This window comes from Lathyrus oleraceus, chromosome 4 (assembly GCF_024323335.1).
Source record: "Lathyrus oleraceus cultivar Zhongwan6 chromosome 4, CAAS_Psat_ZW6_1.0, whole genome shotgun sequence".
Lineage (NCBI taxonomy): Eukaryota > Viridiplantae > Streptophyta > Magnoliopsida > Fabales > Fabaceae > Lathyrus > Lathyrus oleraceus.
In genome coordinates, this window is record NC_066582.1 from 478,701,995 (window position 1) to 478,723,353 (window position 21,359).

Genomic DNA, 21,359 nt, shown 5'->3' on the forward strand with positions numbered 1-21,359 from the left:
AACTGGTGCACCCCTTACATAAAGGAGCATCTTTGTCAATACATAAAGTATCATAAATATGAGCTTTCATATAAGACGATTCTTCAATATCAAGGATCATATATTCTAGTCGATCATCCATACCTTCATCATCTTCATTCATTTGTGACGTTGCATTTCGATTATTATGCACTTATCCATGCCAAATCCATGTTGTATAATTTTGACATATTCCATCACAACATAGGTGATGTAATATTTCTTTCTTTGACCATTTTTTGATATTCCCAAAAACAATAAAAGGACAACAAAATATATCATTATTATTGCGAATATTTTTTAGGGAATTCAAGGAATTTAAGAACTTCTTTCTCATACACGAACCTAATCTATCAACTTTCATCCAACTACGATCCATAACAAATTCTGAAATTTATATCAAAAAACTAATGTGAATGGTACACTAATGCTACACACACAACATCCTAATATGAATATATGCATATGCATATCCAACACCAAAACCTAAAGCATATTCACAAAAATTGAGTAAAACATGAACATGGCAACATGAACAATACATACAATATCCTAGCAAAGAACATAAATATTTAGAAGAGTCAGAGAGAAAGAGAGAGAATGGTACTTAACCATAAAAAAGAACATAAATATTCAAAAACGTCAGATAGAGCACTACGCCAAAACCAATCTTTAATAGCTCTTTTTTTTAGTTTTTAATATCGGCTTTATGCGCTATTAAAACTCCCGCAATTATAGGATAAACACATTTAATAGCTTTTAGAAAGACTTATTAAAAGTGATATTTTTAATAGCGCTTTCAAAAGATGCGCTATGAAAGGCATGTTTGTGTGCTTCTTCATGGACTTTTTGAAAAAGAGTTTATTGCATTTTTTTTAAAATCGCTATCGTAGACCTATATATTAATAGCGCTTTGTAATAAAGATATTTCTTGGTTCCGGAATGCTATTTTTTTGGAAAATTTCTCTTGGGCCCTTTTGTTTTGTATTTGGGTTAGAGCACCCCTGCTACTCTTTTTAATGAAATTGTTGTTTCAAAAAAAAACTCGAGTTCATTGAAAACGAAAATCAAGTGTAACAAATAAAGGTGATCATTGACATAAAAATGTAAAGAAAAGAAACGGATATATAATTTGCTTCTTATTATTCAAAGCATTACACATATAACTGATACAAGAGAAGCAAATAATCTGCACTCAAAACAAAATGAAAGGAGAAATACACAGAAAACAAGAAATTCATCAATGCCACAAATACAAGCACAGAATTGACAGGTCTTATTTAGATAGTATTTGACCTGCAAATTTATATAGGTTTTGAAGCATCTTCCTCAAAAGAGAAAGGGGCGGAAGGACCAACAGAAGAGTCATTATCAGTAGGATATGTAAAAAAACCAGGGGCCAAATTGTGTTTGACCAGGTACATAACGGCCTCTTTAGCTTTATCACCCGGAAAAGATGGGTTTAGATATCCTGGAAGGACTGTAGCATGACTGTACCAAGCTACTAGTTTTTTATAGAATTCTACAAGATCTTTCATACAATATTTCCAATTGATGAACAAGTAATGAACAATGTCAATATAGTTTCGGTATTCCACATACAATTTTAGGTAGTCTGATTGGGTGTATTCTCCTGCAGCAATGGACACCACGTTAATGGCTAGACGAGGATTATTCTTGAGCGACTTTATTACTTCTCCAATACAGTAGGAAAAGTCATCCGATTTGATATTGCCATAGTGAATATCAATACCATCAATCAAGCTTTTAGAGCTGCGGTCGTCATAGCCAAGAATGATATCTGTGAGTGAATATACGGCAGTTGCAATCCACGCCTTTTTCTCATTGGGATTGAATGGCGAATAAGTTCCAATGTCGCCTCCGATGCTTATCACCACCCTTACATGTGGATATCTTTCCTTCAGTTTTTTCAACTTTTCAGGACTGAAAGTATCAAGGTCCCAGGTAGGATGGAAACGTCCTGTGCCTTCTCCATTTGGATTATAGTCCTCACTAGCAAAGCCTATTATGAAGTCAACTTGATTGTACTTTGAGCAATCTGTAGTTGGGAAGTGTTTCAAAAGGTATTCACGGTAAATGATTGGTCTCACAGTTTCACTTCTCTTTTCAGACATTGTGTTGTAACAATTGAAATTTGGTTGTGTTTAAAATGAGTTGCTATGAATGTCCTTTTATAACTATAACTTTCATGTAAATGCTCAAGCTATTAGTCTAATGGAGCATATTAAAGGTGGGCGTATCGTCATGCATTAAAAAAGCTATTTTTATTTGAATAACTAATAACAAAGCATAATGCTTTAATACAATTTCAATGGGCCTAGACTTTTTTACTTGCATTATGTTCACACTATAGTTGTTAGGGGATTTAATAAATTGAATCATTTTAGATATTATTATTGGCCTGTTTGTTTTGACTTTTTTTTAAAATGATTTTTATAGTTTTATATATTTTAGTGTAAAAAAAAATTTCAAAGAAACTTTTTATAAAAGCTTCAAATGAAAATTTTGTTTGAATAGTTATTCTTAAAATGTTATTTTAGGTATTTTATTATTTTATCGAAACTTTTTTTGGATATCAAAATTTCAAAAAAATCACTTAATTTTGAAGCTATTTCAAATAGCTTTTTCTAAAAATCATTTTTGAGATACAATTTTTTAAAAAAATGGTGATTTTGACTATGTTTTGATCTTCAATAATGTATATTTATGTTATACAATGAACAATTCAATCTTTTAATTTATAAAAAATAAATTTAGAAAAACTTGTAATATTTTAAAAAATATTTTTATAAAATCCAATTTCAAAAATACAAAGAAAAAATCCATTTTTTTAAAGCTAAAACAAACTAGCCCTATATATTCAACTATATCATCCTTCATTTTTTTAAAATTTATATGGTTCTAATTATATAAATTTACCGATCTATTTACTCTCTTTTTAATAAGAGATAATGATCAAGTGAAAAATAAGAAAGATTTCAATGCTTAAGGATAAGTTGTTTGTTGTGGGACCTTTTGGTTCGGGCAAGTGATTGATTCTTTCGAAAATTGTTTCTTGTGTTCTAAATGATTTTAATGTAGTTATTTATCCTTTCAAAAAAAGGGGCATGAATGTGGGGCATCATGGATCAATTTTGGTGGAATCTCTTGAGTTTGAGGTTTTTATTAAGGCGGTGAGGTTAGTGGATTTATCCTTGTTGGATAAGAGATTTACTTGGTTTCATTCATCATAATGAGATTTTTATGAATAGGTTGGATTTTTTTTGTCAACAGGGTAGGAGGAGGAGGAGTGGGGTTAGAGATTTTTATGAATAGTTTGGATTTTTTTATGTCAACAGGGTAGGAGGAGGAGTGGGGTTAGGGTCGTTTGTGGACCTTGGCCTGAGATCATTGCCTGATTGTAGTTAAGTACCCCTATCAGCTATGTTGTCCTAAGCACTTTTGATTTAATAATTTCTAGTTGGAAGATTTTAGATTTGAGTATGTGGTTAGAGACTCCTTGTGGATGGAGGTTTGGAAGGATTAGAAGGCGTGCATGCTTAAGGATGAGTTGAAAGTTTTGGAAGGATCCCTTAAAATCTAGAATAAGGAGGTGTTGAGTAATTTGGATTTTAGGATTATGTTATGCTTTGATAAGATTGAGTGTTTGGTGTTGAGAGTGTGTCTATAGATCTTTCTCAAAAGGAGTTAAAAAGTAGATAATTTGTTTGTCCTGAGTTTTTGGTGCTTATTCGGTGTCAAGATTCCCAAAATTTTCACATGTTTTGAGATTGACATCTTCTTGATGGCGAGGTATCTTTTAGTTTGGCTTTTCATGTGACATTCTATTTAATTAGTTTGTGGAGGGAATTTCCAAAATAGTTGAATATGGTTCCTTATGTGTAATATGTGGATTGGTCCTCAACCCCAAAGGAAGCACTTCCCCTATTTATTTTAAATAACTCTTCAAGAAAATGGAAATGAATTTTCGAAATGATGATGGTTTGATTTATTTTAAGGGGATGAGAGATTTCATTGCATAGGAGCAACTGTGGGCCACTGATCTATTCGAATTTTCCAAGCTACCACTCTCTCCCTAGGGAGTGGTGACCTTAGAGACAATTATTTTTTTGTTGCTAAAAAAAACCGCAATTTAAAACTACTACTAAAACCGCGACATTTTGATTTTTAAGCAACGGTGTTATTAATTTGTGGGTAGAAATACAAAAAATGCGCTCTAAACAAATGGGTAACGACTGTTTATTCCACGCTTATAAAATTGTGCCTTAAAGCCTTAGGAGACGGTTTTTAACCTTAGGCCAGAGTTTTTCAATTTTGTTTAAAGTCATTTTTGTTGTAGTGTATAGGCGAAATTGAGTCATCTTTTCCCTCGTTTGGTAGGTTAACTGAAGAAATATTTTATTTAATATTTAAATAAAAAATAATGACACCATTATAAAAGAAATAAAATATAAATTGAAGTTGTTGGGATTCAAAGTGTGTCCCTTTGATAGTTTAGTCCTAGGTCATGAGTAGCAATCGAGAGAATAAATTGTAATTTTTTAAAAAAATAAACATCGAACACCTTAGAATTATACCTCGATTATTTGTTGAGTGGGGTAAATTTTTTATCATTAAATATATTATTTATAACAGTAGTGGTTGACGGCTGTTTGTAGTCCTTTGTTTTGTTGTTTTTTTTTTCTTTTGTTCTTTTGATGTTGATGTTTTTCTGATCCGACACTTCTTGTGTTTCATAACGCTTTGCACTTTTCATCCCCTTTTAATATATATTATTTGATCATTAAAAATGTTATTTTTGACATCCTTTGTTTTCGTCATGCATTAATATAACCGTTTTTTAATAGCAAATAACAAAAAATAATGCATAAAGTATCGTTTGTTGTTGGATTCTATGGAATTTTGAAGACTTTTATCTTAAATTTAGTTATTTTTGTTAAGAGGCATGTGATTCGTGGTTCACATAATGGTTGTTAGGAAAAGCATGAGGAAGAGAAAAATAATAGATAAACAAAATATGACAATACATGATAGAAATAAGAAAATATGAATAACTTAATATTTAAATTAAATATTATTATAAGTTTCTTACACTTCATACTTAATTATGTTCACACTATAGTTGTTAGGAGAATTAATAACTTGAATCAGCTGTATTGTATTTGCAAATTATTTATTCTTTAATTTATTGATATTTTCAACTATATTATTCTTCATTTTTTAATTTACTTGGTTCTAATTAAATTAATTTATAGATCTTGTCAGACTTTTTTAAAAAAGGTGGATTAAGTAAAACGATGAATTTAAATTTTGATAGCATAAAAGAAAAATGCTAAGATATATCTGAAGATTTTGAATGCACAGTGAACCAAACGGCATAACCTATTAACCTATGAAAGGTTTTGAAAGATTCAAAAAAAAAATTAAGATTTGAATTCTAGAATTCAAAAAGGGTGAGAAAAAACTACCTATTAACAATTTCATTTATAAGGATTTTGATTGGTTCTAACTTGTATGTATAATATTGTTTTACGTTGCCTGTGTACAACCTTTAAACTCATTTTTATGTATGATTGAAATTCACACACAGTTATAAAATTGTTTTCCAATCAAAGTGAAGATGTCCAATCTAATAATATTGACATTTTAGATGAACTATGCTTCATATATATATTTTATTCTTTTTTCACAAATAAAAAATATATTTTAAAAAATATCTTTGTCATTTATTATGGTCTTACCTAAATTGAGAAATTAAAACTATAAAAGAGTAAGAGAATTTTCATCCAATTTTTTCCAAAAAGTTTGTTTATGTGAAAAAGAAAACTGGTTCCCAAGAAAATGTCATCAGAAATTGATTTTATAAAATTAAAAAGATTTCTTATTAGTTCTTTCCTCAAAATTATTTTGGGAGGAAACTTGATGACCATTCTTAAAAATAATTTTCAAGAAATGGAGCGAGATGTGGCATCGTTTCTGAATCGAGGATAATGACATAAAAATCCTCTTTTATTATTACTTTTTTATTCAGTCGGTTAATAATAAATTCTTTTTATTATTATTATTATTTACTAAATCTCTTAAATTAAAAAAGAATATTGGGATTATTATGTTTTTTACTAAACCTTTTAATGTAGAAAAGAATACTTGGAGCACTAAAGGAAATTGTGCTTCCATCCCAAAACATCAGAAATCTCCTGTGAAATTCTCACTCTTCTGCATCAATCTTCACTCTGTTTCTCATGTGTAACCCTTAAATTTTTCAGATTCTTCTTTCACGTTCAAAGATTCTTAATTAGGGGCATAAGAATTATGATGTTATGTTTAATCTACAATTGAGTATTAGGTAGAACTTACTTTTGCAACTTAGGTTCTATTTGTTGATTATTTATAATTTAAGCTTCCATATTGAGAGAGCTAAAACCGAGTTATTTTGATTCAAATGAGAAGTTTTGGACTAGTTTTCCTTCTGAATGTTCTAATACGCCACCACATCAATCAATGGATTTACGCTGAGGATTATTGTCCTCTGGAATTTAGGTATAGTCTTTTTTGAATTTTAAATAGTTTTTATTTATGTTTAATTTTTACCGACATGTAGAGTTATAAAGGGATAAAATTTTGTGAAACGTAATCTATTTACACTAAAAAAGGGGTAAACTGTGGCGGTTCTGTTAAGTCGGTTAAAAAACTGCCATATTACCGTAAATTATGTTGGGAGACGTAATATTATTCAAATTACGTCGATTTCAACCGCCACTATTTACGTAAATTTTTTCATTTCAAAATTGTTATCACTTTTCTTTTTGTCTTTTTTATTTTTTTTCTATTCTTGTTTCCTGTATTTCTTTTATTTTTTTAATCAAAATTCCCTAATTTTTTTCAAAATATTGAATTGTATCAATTTTTTTCTTAAAATTCTTAACACATATATAAAGAAATAATTTTTTATTAACATTAATATATAAATATGTTTTACAAAAAATAGAATAAGACTCTCTCTCTTACACCTCTCTTTCTTTCTCTCACGCTAAAATTCTTATCTATCTTTGGAGGAAAGCGGTTGATGATGTTACTAAAAGGAAACTGTTCGTTCTCATGTGTGGTAGAGAAAAAAGTTGAGATCACAATTACATTCAATGATTGTTATATCTATCTTGTGGTGTGAGCAAATTAACTCAATTAACATGCATATGCTAATTACCCCTTTAATCGGGTTGTGATTTAGTTTACTTTGCCACTATGATCCCCATATTGCAAGGACTAATTTTTCAATAACAAATGTTTATTTATTGTTATATAAATTGGGTATGTTAATATTCATAACATAAGTTTTTGAGTTTTTTTTTGCTGCATCAATTGATTTTTTACAGGGAGATGATTGGTTTGTGTCTGTCTTACTGACATGATTAGCCAAAACATGTGGTCTTGTATTGTTTTGTTTTGGGTTTGGAAGTTAATGGAGAGGAAGATTTCAAAATCCCTTTAGCTATTTGGCTTTGTTGTTTTGCTGCTTAATAATTGTATTAAGGGACATGAAGCTATTTGTCACACTTGATGCATTTATGATTGATTTTCTATTAGAGTTATATGCATAGCATGTAGTTGTTTCAAAGAGTTGAAGCTAATTGGTTTCACTTAGGGTTTTCTTATTCTTTGGTATGCTTTCTCCCTATATTTCTTGCAAACACAATTATGAGTAATTGGAGTCGAAAAGCTAACCCAATCCTTCACATTTCACTCACTATTTTTCATTTTGTTTTATTACATGAACCATTATAATGTAATGCTTCTCTTAAGTTTGGTGTAGTAAGTCCATAGGTAAATGCATGTTGTTGGAGAAGTGTTAGAAGTAAATTTTAGCTAGCATGTTTAATGTATCATTTTTACTAAGACTTGTGTACATTCAAGAAAGAACCACTTATACAAAGTAGAAGAGTATTAGTCAAATTTTAATGAGTTCACTTAGTATAATTTCATACTTTAACATTTTTTTACTCTTGCTCTCAACTTTTTTTAATATAATTTATACTGTTGATTCATATGAAGGGGAGTGAAGAAAATGAAGAGAACAAAAGGTTACATATTAGAGTAAATAGGAGACTTATAAAATTTATCAACCTCTTTTGTTGCAGGGTTACATATTAGAGTAAGTAGGAGACGTATAAAATTTATCTACCTCTTTTGTTGCAGGATCTCAACTCTCCTTACATGGAATCTTGTCAGGTGTGTTATATTTTATTTTTAATCTCATCTAATAGTTAGACGACACTTGCTTAAACAAAAGGGAGATGTAGAATTTTGTAGATTCAATATATAATACTCTTACAAATTCTACTAATTTATTCATTTTTCTTATTGAATATTGTGTAGATTTCATTATTGAATATTGTGTAGATTTAAATCTCATTGCTTAAATAAATTTATATCAATTAAGGTTTTTGCAATTCACCTAATAATATCTAATTTTTTTGTTAAATTAAAAATTGTGGCAGTTGAAATTGCCCTAATTTTTTTATTTTTAAATTTATATTGATAAATATGGCAGTCGCAAGTATTTCCAAAATAAAACCGCCACTTTATATAAGGTAAATTATGGAATTTAGCGCTGTGGTCTATGGTAAAACATCGTTTTTTACTTAGCGGCATCAAAATATACGGTGTTATTAAAAATCGCCATTCATGTTTAAAATACACTACGCCAAACAAGACCTTAGACAGCGCTTTTTTTGGCCTTAGACAGCGCTTTAAAGCGCTGTCTAAACCTCCGCTGCTAAAGGTTTAGACAGCGCTTTTTTAAATCTTAAAAGCGCTGTCTAAGCCCCCCCCCCCCCCCTTAGACAGCGCTTTGGCCAAAAGCGCTTTCTAAGACCCTCCTATTTTAATTTTTTTAGGTATACCTTAGACAGCGCTTTTGGCCAAAGCGCTGTCTAAGGGGGGGGGGGGGGGCTTAGACAGCGCTTTTCAAAAAGCGCTGTCTAAGCCCCCCCTATTTTAATTTTTTTAGGTATACCTTAGACAGCGCTTTTGCCTAAAGCGCTTTCTAACGCCCCCTTTAGACAGCGCTTTTTACAAAAGCGCTGTCTAATGTATACGAAAATTTTTGAAGCTTTTGTTTTAAACCACATTTTTTCCAGGTTTATAAACCAGAATTTCTACCTGTTTTCAACCAGATTTTGACAGACAGTTATCACATTTTATACATGCCATTTTGGCCTTTTTTCTACCAATTTTTGGCTAACAAATATATATATATATACCAATTCAAACCAATTTTGCCTTAAATGTATCAAAATATATACAAATTTATGTACACATTTACAAGTCATTACATATACTACAAATGTACACATTAATTACACAAATTTATGAAAAAACTTTGAGCTCTATCATGAATTGACACCACTCCTCTTTGATTTCGTCCACTTGATCCTTTGTATAAAATGCACACTTGAATTCCTCAAAGTACTACATAATAATATAACATATTTTGAATTAATTCCAACTATTTAATTATATGAGATATGTGTAAATATAAAAATAACTCATAAGTTAGAAATACATACATCGGTGGGAATCACTAATCGGCCCAAAGCAAGAGTATCTCGCATAAACCTCAACACGAAATACCCGCAATCTATTTGATTACGTTGTTGAGGACACTACATGAAAAAAAAATATGGATTATAAATCCTAAGTTTTATCAAGTGTCATCACTAATATAATAAAAAATGTGGTAATTAAAAATATACCGCCACTTTAATCCATGTAATGCGGTTGGCGCTCCTCCTTGAGGTTTGGATATCTCGTTGGGCCCGAAAAGCTTGTAGGACGCTAATAAAATAAAAATGAAGCAATTAGAACAATTCACATAAACTAAGAAATTTTTTGAACATTCTCACTTACGTGTCAATTAGGTTCTTCATATCCGGGTATGTTGTCCAATCATTTCCTAACGAGTCAAGATAATACACAATTTCTCGGATAGGATTGATTGCGAGCAACAACCAATGTCCACTGTAATGATTAGGCAAATGTTAGATGGTAACTTGGAAAATAATTATAATAGATGAATTTAGAATGAAATGCTAACCCGGTATTAAACGGTATAAAAAACAAAGTAAACCGGATTAACATAAAGTAAACATCATTAACATAAGTTGTTTAATTAATAAAACAAAGTAGACCGGATTTACCTAATATATGTATTGACAACGTTGACGCCGATTTCTTCATGACCAAAAACTTGCATGAAGTCTTCATTACCAATCATTTGGTCGTAATCAAAGCCGAAAATCCCTACCTCCATATGTACATTCCGAACACCTCCGGTCGGTATATCGGTCATCTCTATAAATGTCCTGAGGCACGACCTATACTTGGCGGTAGGTTTTTTCCTAGCTACGGTCTTCTTAGCACCAGAACTTTTTACCCGTGCGGAGGCGTTGCTAACCTCCTTTTTTTGTTGTGCGGAGGCATTGCTAACCTCATTTTCTTTTGATTTGGATTTTGTGGGAGTCTATTTAACATAACCAAGGAAAATATGTAAGTAAAATTTTAAGCATAAATTTTAAACTTTGAATATACACATTAAAGTTAACATAAGTTTTAAGCATACCTCATATCCTACGCATATGAGGTTTGTCGGCCATGCAACAAACGAACCTACTGCTTCGTGCACCGTTGTTGCATCCGAATCATCGCTAGGATATGGTAATGCTGCATTCGGCTCAACTGCAATATCAACTGATACCTTCAAACATCCAGCAGGGAGCTCTCTAGTGTGGAGTAATACTCCGCTAACGTTATGCACTTTTCCCTTGCCAACCATCCGATAGTATGGTGACGACAAATACAGCTGACAATGGGAAATGCCCTAAAACCAATAATAACAAGAAATCGTTAATGTGTATATATGTCAAATACATAATTTAAGCAAATAGTTCAATTTAAGACAATTATATGTAATTACCTCTGGAATGTTCGGCTGAAAGGTACAGTTGATACTGTTTTTGTCCGAAGCATCTCTGTATACCGTTGAGGCGCTAGCCTCTCTTTCTCTCCTCAGTGCATCAAGCTCAGCTTGCATGGCTTCCAATCTTGCATGAAGCTCCCGATTACTAGGAGCCTTTCCTTTTTTAACACTGAGGGAGGTCGGAGTGACTCCAAATCCCTTACCCCTCACCCGACCAGAATACTCAGGGACATCTAATGCCCGACTAAGTATGCTCTTAGTATCATCGGGAGATAGAGACTGAGATAGCTCCTCCAGAAAAATCAGATGAATACCGTATACTTGTCAAATATTTGTGTATAAAAATGTTATTCAATTAATGAAAAAATGTTATACTTACACATTTCTGGTATACGTTTAAAACTTCTTCTTGTGGAACTCCAGATTTGCCCACACGGGCTTCCTTCCACAAAACATGTGCAGGAAGAGATGTTTCTGAACTTTCCTCCTTCTGCAGCTACACATTAAGTCATACAATTTGATCAGATAAAACTAATATATGATGAACAAATTTGTTTTCGCAATTTATAAATACTTACCATGGATTGTTCTAAGCGTCCATATCCGACACGTCCTTTTCGGTACGGATATGCGGGACTTGATGCTCTTTCCCGATTTGTAGCACTTATTCTTTGAAAAGTCGGGTCTTGTCTTTTGGATTTGAAAGCTTCCCATTCTTCAGCCGATATCAAACTTTCATATTTTCTAGGAAGCTCCGCATCCACAAAATTACCATCCGCATCCTTAAGGAACTTGGATGATAAAAATGTCCGAAACCCTCTAAGAAGCTTTCCGGCCAATTTCATACAAAACCCTCTTCTTTCTTCTTCGATGTTAAAACATCGCTAAGAAAAACATACAGATTGATAGTTAGTATCGGTAATTGAAAAAACATAATTGATACCGTATAATTAAGGGCCAAATGATTGTACCTTTATCTCACTCCAAATTTTTTCTTTGGACTCTTTCAACTCTTTATTTCTCCAATCATCACATGTAATGGGAATTTCATTCCTTACTAGTGCACCGATGAAACTAGTTAAGGTATGCCCATTAGGTTCTATAAGTTGTCCCTGGTTGTTCCAAGAGACATCTAGTATGATGCCTCGAGATCTTCCTTGGACCACCCTTCGCATTACTGTGATGCCTCTTCGAATTTCTTCTTCCGCGGATACTTTACTAACTTCCTCATGTTGGTTATCAGCCATGTCTAACCTGTAATAAACCAAGGAAACCATCAAATATCAAATATAACTTATAATCAAAGCAATTGAAAACAAAAAAATAAAGAAATCATGCATTATCAGATATAACTTATAATCAAAGCAATTGAAAACAAAAATATAATGAAATCATGCATTATCACATATAACTTATAATCAAAACAAATGAAAAAAAAAAATAAAGAAACCATGGATAATTTACCTAAGTCACTAACATCTCTTTCTTTTCTTTGTTGGAATATTAATCACTTGTTTCTTAGCAATGCGTACGGATGAATTGATCCAAATTCCCTCATTATGATCGTTTCTTATATATGACTCATCCGGTATAAGATCCTCAACTTCATCATTTCTATTCAACTCATTCCGTCTAATGCATGACTCATTCTCAACATCAATATCACATTGATCGTCACCGCTATCATCAGTCACTTTGTTAGAGAAAAGCACTATAGACCATTTTGTACTCTTCGGGTCATTCACATAGAACACTTGTTTAGCTTGAGATGCTAGAATAAAAGGTTCATCTTTGTACCCCACCCTAGTAAGATCAACTTGCAAAAATCCAGACTTATCCATTCGTATGCCACTACTATTCACCCACTTGCAACCAAATATGGGAATCTGAAACTTCTCGTAATCAAACACCCAAATGTGCTCAATAACTCCAAAATATGACAAATTTGCATATTTGGGGTTTAAGTCCTTCATACTTGATATATGCATTGCTTCAGCTAGCACGGTGACACCACTATTTTGCATAGTACTCTTATCATCTTGTTCTTTGGTATAAAATGTGTATCCATTAATTGAATACGCGCTATGAGAAAACACATGCAAACTTGGACCATATGCCAAACATCTCAACCTTTCTGTTACCGAAGAAGGATCTGAAGAGCGCTTCAAATAAATATGATCCTTCAACCATTGTATGAAACTTTGATTGTGCTCTATAACTATCCAATTTTCATTTCTGTTCGGATTTAACCTTCGGAGTACATCCTTGTGCATTTCAACATATGGCTCAACCTCATTATTATTGTGCAGAACATACAAATGAACTTGATCCCGTTCATCCCTTGATATTGTCACAATTTTATTCCCAATTAATTTTTTACCTTCCATTTTGTCGAAAATCTGAGCTCTGGGGAGTCCAATCGATTGAACGTTAGACAAATATTCAGTACAAAACTCAACAGCTTCTTCAACAATGTATCGTTCAACAATACAACCCTCTGGTCGACTTCGGGATTTCACATACCCTTTTAATATTTTCATATACCGTTCAGCAGGGTACATCCATCTCATATAAGCTGGTCCACACAACTGTGTCTCTTTCACAAGATGAACAACTAAATGAACCATTATGTCAAAAAAAGACGGAGGAAAATACATTTCAAGCTCACACAAGGTAATTACAATCTCTTTTTGTAGTGTTGGTAAGATCTCGGGATCGATCACCTTACTACAAATCGACCTAAAGAAAAAACACAATTTAGTTATGGCACTTCTTACTTTTTCTGGCAAAATAGAACGTATACCTATCGGTAGAAAATGTTCAATTATAACATGGCAATCATGTGTCTTCAAATTCTTCAACTTGAGGTCTTTCATAGAAACAAGTCTTCTGATATCAGATGAGTATCCTTCTGGAACCTTAACTTCACTCAGAGACTTACACAAAATTTTTTTCTCCTTTCTAGATAAAGTAAAAGCAGCAGGTGGTAGATATGTTCGTCTTCCTTTCTTCACGGGTGCTAATTCAGTTCTCATTCCCATTTTTAACATGTCCTCCCTTGCTTTAAGGCCATCCTTAGACTTGCCTTTTATATTGAGTAATGTACCGATAACACTTTCAAATACGTTTTTTTCAATATGCATAACATCGAGAAAATGTCTCACGTACAAAGACTTCCAATATGCCAATTCAAAAAATATCGACCTTTTCTTCCACCCACCTTTCACAATCTTATGTGCAAAAGGCTTGCCAAACTCAGTACGCACATCTTTCACCTTTTCAAAAACTTGTTCACCTGACAATGCGGGTGGAGCTCTACGATGTTCGGTGTCTCCATTGAATGCTTTTCTCCACCCACGGTAGTGATGTTTAGAATGTAAGAATCTACGATGACCGAGAAACACATTCTTCTGGCAAAGTTCTAATCGAATCGTATCGGTTCCGTCTTCACAAACAGGACACGCACGTTGACCTTTAATGCTATACCCAGATAGATTCCCGTATGCTGGAAAATCATTAATTGTGCCAAATAACATCGCCCTCAAATTGAAACTTTCTTTCCTATATCCATCATAAACCTCCACACCGTTCTCCCACAAAATCTTTAAATCTTCGATCAGAGGTGTCAAGTATACGTCTATGTCATTCCCTGGTTGTTTAGGCCCAGAGATTAACATAGATAACATCATGTACTTACGCTTCATACATAGCCACGGAGGTAGGTTATAAATCATAAGAATCACAGGCCATGTGGTATGTGAGATACTTTGAAGACCATGTGGGTTCATTCCATCAGTAGATAATGCCAATCGAAGGTTTCTTGCTTCTGATCCAAACTCAGGATAATCATTATCAATCTTCGACCACTGTGGTGAATCAGCCGGATGCCGATACTTTCCATCAATAATTCTTTCATCTGCATGCCAAGTAAGATGTCTTGCATCGGTTTCACTACGAAACATGCGCCTAAATCTCGGAATTATCGGAAAATACCATAAGACTTTTGCGGGAGATAATCTTTTCTTATATCGAGACAAACCGCATTTAGGGCACTCAGTTAACATTGCATATTCGTTACGAAACAAAATGCAATCGTTAGGACAAGCATGTATCTTATCATAGCTCATGCCAATAGAGCACAACATTTTTTTGCCTCATAGGTTCGATTAGGAAGAACATTATCATCCGGTAGCATTTCTCTCATAAGGGCCAACAACTCTGTGAAACTTTTATCCGACCATCCATTTCCCGCCTTTAAGTTGTACAACTTTAATACCGCAGAAAGTCTTGAGAATTTAGTGCAACCGTTGTACAACGGTTTCTCTGCATCGCTTACCATCCTCTCAAACATTTCAGGACAATCATGAAGATCTTCTTCCAATGCTTCTACAATCTCTTCAACTCGATCACAATCGTATGTTTCCGTGTCTTTGTCGTATGAAGCATAGGTCGTATTACTTTTTCCACTCGATTCAACATTCTCGTTAATTTTCTCACCATGAAATATCCAGCACCGATAACTTTGATCAATTCCATGCCTCAGCAAATGCGATTTCAATCCATGTGCGTCAACCTTACCAATATAACAACAACGCAAGCAAGGACAATGCATTCGTCTGGGGTTTTCAGCGTGTTGAACAGCATACTTAACGAATTCCAAAACCCCACTCTCGTACTCTTTGGTCATTCGATCGGCACAGATCCATGTTTTATCCATGGTTTTCCTACTTATTAAAGTAAACAATTAATCCATACAATTATAAGCTAAGGTAGTATCTTTGAATATCCTAACAATTATAAGCTTTAATTCATTTTAAACTTCAAAAACCTATACATAACCAATGTTAATATAAACTTCAATAACGTATCCGATACGCCAATATACCAACTTTAATACTTAATACATAATTCAAAAGTAGAGATTTTATTTAAAACATTATATCTAAATTGAATAATTATTATTTTTGACTGTTATATTTTGTTTTGTTAACTGCAGTCAATCAAGGTCCATTCAATAATAAGCAACTTACTTATAAAAATATTTTATTGTAAAATAAAATACTAACTGATCTTCTTTACTCTTAACTAAATTTCCATATATTTTCAATCTTTATAAATAAATCATTTAATATTTGACACATGGAGTACTACTTCTACCCAGAACAATCCCTAGTTAGTCCCTGCCCCCACATGAGCAACAACAAACAACCATTATATTTTGGAGTGTATTACCGACAAATCATGATTTACAAGCAAAAACCTAAGACTATAACTATTAATTTGTCTGTTTTAGTTGAATTTTTTGGTGCTATTATTACTCTCTCAAACTCTTCTAATAATGCATGAACATAGGTACAAATCCCCTAAGTTTTGAAAGGGTGCAAGAGTTACTAGTATGATGCAACAATTCTGAGCAAACAGTAACATATTCTTACAAATTCATGTGTTTTTGAGTCATTTTTTCCTGTAAAGAGTAATCATACGTGTTGTAGTAGGCATTGGTGAGTATATAAATATATATAGTACAAACAAAGAAAAACATCTTATATGCCACCTGAGTACATGCATTTTATATGCTCAGAAAAAACACACAAACACAAGAAAAACAATAAAAAATAAAAAGAAGTATCTTGAAACATACCAGTTCTGTTCGCTTGGAATCGATGCCCGGTTTTATATGTGCTTCAACAGTTTCGTCAAACTTTGCCTTGGCGTTGGCCTGAACAATATATAATGATATTAAAACATACAGTAAACAATGGAACATTGCAGGTAAAACAGGAACAGTGTAAAACAATGGAATACAGTACACACAAAATAGGGTTGAGATTGTTGAGATTGTTGAGATGAGGAGTGCGGTGGCGGAAACGGTGGCGGAAACGGCGGCGGTTGCTTGTTTGGGTGACGGCGGAGGTGAATAGGGTTTTCGAACGTTGCGCTGAAAAAATGTGTTTTGGGTGTCTGAGAGGTGAGTGAAGAAGAGGGAAAACAAAAATACGTACTGAGAACGAAAATACAATCCTGAAATTTTATTTTAATTAGAGCTTAGACAGCGCTTTTGTGGAAAGCGCTTTCTAAGGTATGCCTTAGACAGCGCTTTCCAAAAGCGCTTTCTAAACCCCCCTTAGACAGCGCTTTTGGTTTTAATTTTTTTTTAAAATTTAAAGACTTTAGACAGCGCTTTATCAAAAGCGCTGTCTAAGGTCTATATTTAAAAGCGCTTTCATTATTTTCTTGGAACATTTTCAGCGCTTTATTTTTATCTTAACCTTAGACAGCGCTTTCTTTTAAAAGCGCTGTCTAAGATGCGCTGTTAAAAAACCTTTTTGGCGTAGTGATAGTGGTCAAAACCGCCACTATTTACTAGATTTTTTTGTAGTGTTAGTAAAAAGTTAAATTCTATTTTCCCAAAGTAAATATTACTTGTGGTTTTTAATATTATTTTATTTTCGCAAGTGTATTACTTGTGTTTTTGGGTGTATTAATTAGTAATAATATAAAAATAATTTTTAGTCCCGAAAAACGACACCACAACTTTTCATGTGGATATTATGTGATGATATATATGTTAGATATTATCTCCGGAGGCATTTTAAATTCATGGATTAATGTATTAACTTTATCCATATTCATGTAATTTATTTATATTTATTAAGTTAATATTGTTATTGTTGTTGTTGGCTTATCATAATGATTTTTTTTAAATTAAAGGCGTTTAACAACGAAGCATCATTCTCACAAAAGGATATAGATGACATACAATCACGTTGGACCAGTGCCTCCTATCTTATAATGAATCTCAACAACACTAATTTTTCTTGGTTATCGTAAGAATTGTATAGAGGTTGTCATTATAAGTGCAAATATGTGTATGTTCAAATATGTATAGGCTCTCTTGGTAGAGGTTTTGTGTATCTCATATGTCATTATATGTATTATAAGCATTGTACATTTGGTTTTGTAAACAATGTAAATTTGGTATTTTATATTTATGTTCTGTATAAAATAAAATGATATGATTCTGTCACATAATTTGTAGTTTCTGTTTAAAAAATGATACACATTAGTCAAAATGACATTTAAAAAATTATAAATGAAAAAATAGATTATACCCTTCGTTATTATAATAAAACCGACGTAAATAATGGCGTTTTCCCCTCAATTATTAAAAACCGAGAGACATGTGGCGCACACAACATGGTTTTGAAAATAAAAAAAATATTGTTGTTGGAGATCGAATCAATAACCATTTCAACTATCCCTTATGTTATTTAGAAATCGAGTGATAAAGTGTCAGGATTTTATGTAGCACTTTATTACCTCACTTGTCTAACCGAGGTAAAATGGTTATATTTGTAGTATTGAATCGTTCAAAATCATAAATTTGGAGAAAATAGTGATTTTGTGCCAACAAATAAAGAACAGTCCTAGAGATTGATAGGAAAATTAATCTATTTTTCATACACACGTTATGATATAGCATACAGGTCATTATCGTAAGTCAATATATGCATAATCCATGTGAAGCTCATATGGATGCAGTAATAATCTGATACCAAAAGTATGCTCCCGCTCGAGGCTTTATGTTCTATAAAAATAACCACCTTAATCTAAAAGGTTATACAAATACAGATTGGGCTGCCAATTTTTCTAACAAAAGGTCTATGTCCAGTTACTTTAGTTTTGTTGGTGGAACACTACAAAAAATAACAATCATTAGAGACATGAAAATCACGTCACAAACTCAAATATCACGTCACAAAATATAATTAACGATGTGACTGAAACACGTTGCAGAAGCACTCGTAGCAACTGGTTGCCACGTGAAAAACACGCCACTAATTTGTGGAAACATAACCATATTGCAACCCACAAAATTATTTGGACCATATTGCCACGTGAAAAACATGCCACTAATTTGTGACATACTAATCACGTCGCAACCCACAAAATAAAATAAAAAACTTGTACAACTCTGTAACGTGAGCAATAGTCAGTGTTACTAGATAGTGACGTGAATTTCACGCCACTAATTTGTGACAGGCTAATCACGTCGCAACCCACAAAATAAATTAAAAAAATGTAGGGTCAATGTTACTAGGTAATGGCATGAATTTCGTGCCACTAATATTTTTTTTCAGAATTTTGCCACATGATTTCTATTTCGCAGGAAATTTATTTAAAAAAAAATATAAAAAATAAAAATTTCATAAAATAAGAAATTTAATAATTAATAAATTATTTTCAAATAATAATTATCACTAAAATAACTAATTAATAATTAATAAAATATAAAAATTAAGCTTATATTCGATTAAAAAAATCATATTTTCTAATGATAATTATCATTAAAAAATATTAAAATTATAGTCACGTGATATTTACGCCACAAACATAAGCAACAACGAAAAAAATTAATCATCACTAAATATCTCGTCTTCTTCATTTTCATCTTCTTGACCACCAGGACCTCCACCTCAGATTGTCTTTTCTTCTTTTTTTTAATTTTGACCTTTAGCTCTGCCACACATGCCGTCGTCTCGCCTCAGTTAAAACCAGTTGTCTCATTCTTTTCATTATTTCGGGTATATATTCTGGTGGACAAGATGTTCCTTCCCCGTCTTTAAGTCTTTGAAATAAAGTTATATCCCATCTTCTGTAGTTGGCGGCCAAAGGTCCAACACCAAAAAAACACCCATTATCTCCCTTCCCGTCTGTTGTTAAACTCCAAATATAAAGATCCACACGTGTATCAATCGGATTTAAACGGACCGGAGTATACTTAGGATTTTCAACTAGAAATTGTGTGAGCAATCTCTGATACAACTCCTACACATACATAAAAAATTAAATTAAATATAGTCTTAATAATTTAGTTATATACAATAATTAAATAAAATAATGAATATAAACAACTTACTAAAGTTATTCTGGAACGGACGTCAACAAACTCCCCTGATATATATACAAAAAACATGGGATAAAGCTATCTTATCATGGGTTCGAACCTCAACATTTGCATTTTATTATTTACAAAAACAGCGCCTCATATCTCTCAGTTTATCCACAAAACCGAGAGGTAAGATATATATATATATATATATATATATATATATATTTTTTTTTTTTTTTTATTTTTTTTTCTTAATTAAAACTCGTTACATTGTGTACACATAATATTAAGAAAATAATTTGTTTACAAACTACAATGTTTACCCAGAATATTACATTGTTTACAAAGAATATAAAAATAAAAATTAATTAATCCATGAAGATTATATGTTAGATCTTCGAATCCTTGATATTTGTGCAAGATCATATGCTGGGTGCGACTATATTCTCAATGACTTTACCTCGTATGGGTTTGTTTCTGATATAAAACAAATAAAAAATTGATTAAAAAAAGGTTAGATAAATAAATGATTTTTGCTCAAATAAATAGTTAAGAACACAAATCTTAAACCCAAATAATTTTCTACTCTTGCGTCCATTTTAGCAATCTTTTCATGGCAAATAATCTTGCAAATTTTAAATAGGTGGATGTAGATAGTTTCAAGCTCTTCATGAAACTTCACTTGCTTCTTCATATTCAGAAATATATTTTTATAATAAAAACTTTTTATGTTTCACGCGGATCACTAATGTTAGTGTCTTGAGCGTTGATATGTCATAAAATGAACAACATATATTTGATCAACATAATCATTAATATTTTTTATGTTTAATTTAGATAAAATACTTCAACCCTCATTTTAATAAAAAAATCGAGGTAAATAATCTTTGTTTTTTTTACATTTCATTGATTACAAAGAATATTTACAAATAAAAAATATAATAAATAAATGTTCCTGGATTGTTGCTTCCTGGTTTTCCCCTTCGGTTATATGAAAAAATTAAGGTCATTTGTTGTTTTTATATTTAGAAAAAAAATAGTAATTATCATCACGCCTTGAAATCATATCACTAGAATAATAATGATCATTCTTATTCAAAATGTAACGTATCTTTTTTATTTTCAAGGAGGCATTTTGATTGTTTCACTTCCTTTTATCTAATTTATTTATACACTATTCAAGTCTCATTTCATTTCCATCTCTTTGTGTCTTTAAATCTAGTTTAAAATTCTTTTTTTTATTCAAAAAATGTTTACAAAAATCTTCAACGGAGATGAAAATCTTTTGTTCATTATCAAAGAAAAATTTGTTGATTTTAATGAGTTGAAAGATCAAGGTTTTGATCTAATAAAAACTATTTCCAAATATAAGTTGTCAGGTTACTTTGACATGCTTCATGGACCCATCTACACTAATCTCATAACAGAGTTGTGGTTAAATGCCTCCATTAT

General features: G+C 32.0%; 2 protein-coding genes across 2 annotated transcripts; both read right to left on the minus strand.

Moving 5' to 3' along the window:
• Positions 1 to 1,322: 1,322 nt before the first annotated feature.
• LOC127138059 (chitinase 2) lies at positions 1,323 to 2,153 on the minus strand. The gene has a single exon (XM_051064465.1). It carries the CDS (start codon positions 2,151 to 2,153, stop codon positions 1,323 to 1,325), a length of 831 nt encoding a protein of 276 aa, XP_050920422.1.
• An 8,062-nt stretch (positions 2,154 to 10,215) lies between these two features.
• On the minus strand, positions 10,216 to 11,282 carry LOC127076314 (uncharacterized). The gene is made up of 2 exons (XM_051017935.1): positions 10,658 to 11,282; positions 10,216 to 10,558 (listed from the first exon to the last, which is right to left on the minus strand). The coding sequence occupies exons 1-2, from the start codon at positions 10,868 to 10,870 to the stop codon at positions 10,232 to 10,234; spliced, it is 540 nt and encodes a 179-aa protein (XP_050873892.1). The 5' UTR covers positions 10,871 to 11,282; the 3' UTR covers positions 10,216 to 10,231.
• Between the last annotated feature and the right edge of the window lie 10,077 nt (positions 11,283 to 21,359).

Bases quoted from the DNA above. Each gene is read 5' to 3' on its own strand.
- LOC127138059 (XM_051064465.1), bottom strand. From the start codon at position 2,153: ATGTCTGAAAAGAGAAGTGAAACTGTGAGACCAATCATTTACCGTGAA.
- LOC127076314 (XM_051017935.1), bottom strand. From the start codon at position 10,870: ATGGTTGGCAAGGGAAAAGTGCATAACGTTAGCGGAGTATTACTCCAC. The intron at 10,559-10,657 runs GTATGCTTAAAA...TATGTTAAATAG, and splicing joins TCATATGCGTAGGATATGAG to ACTCCCACAAAATCCAAATC.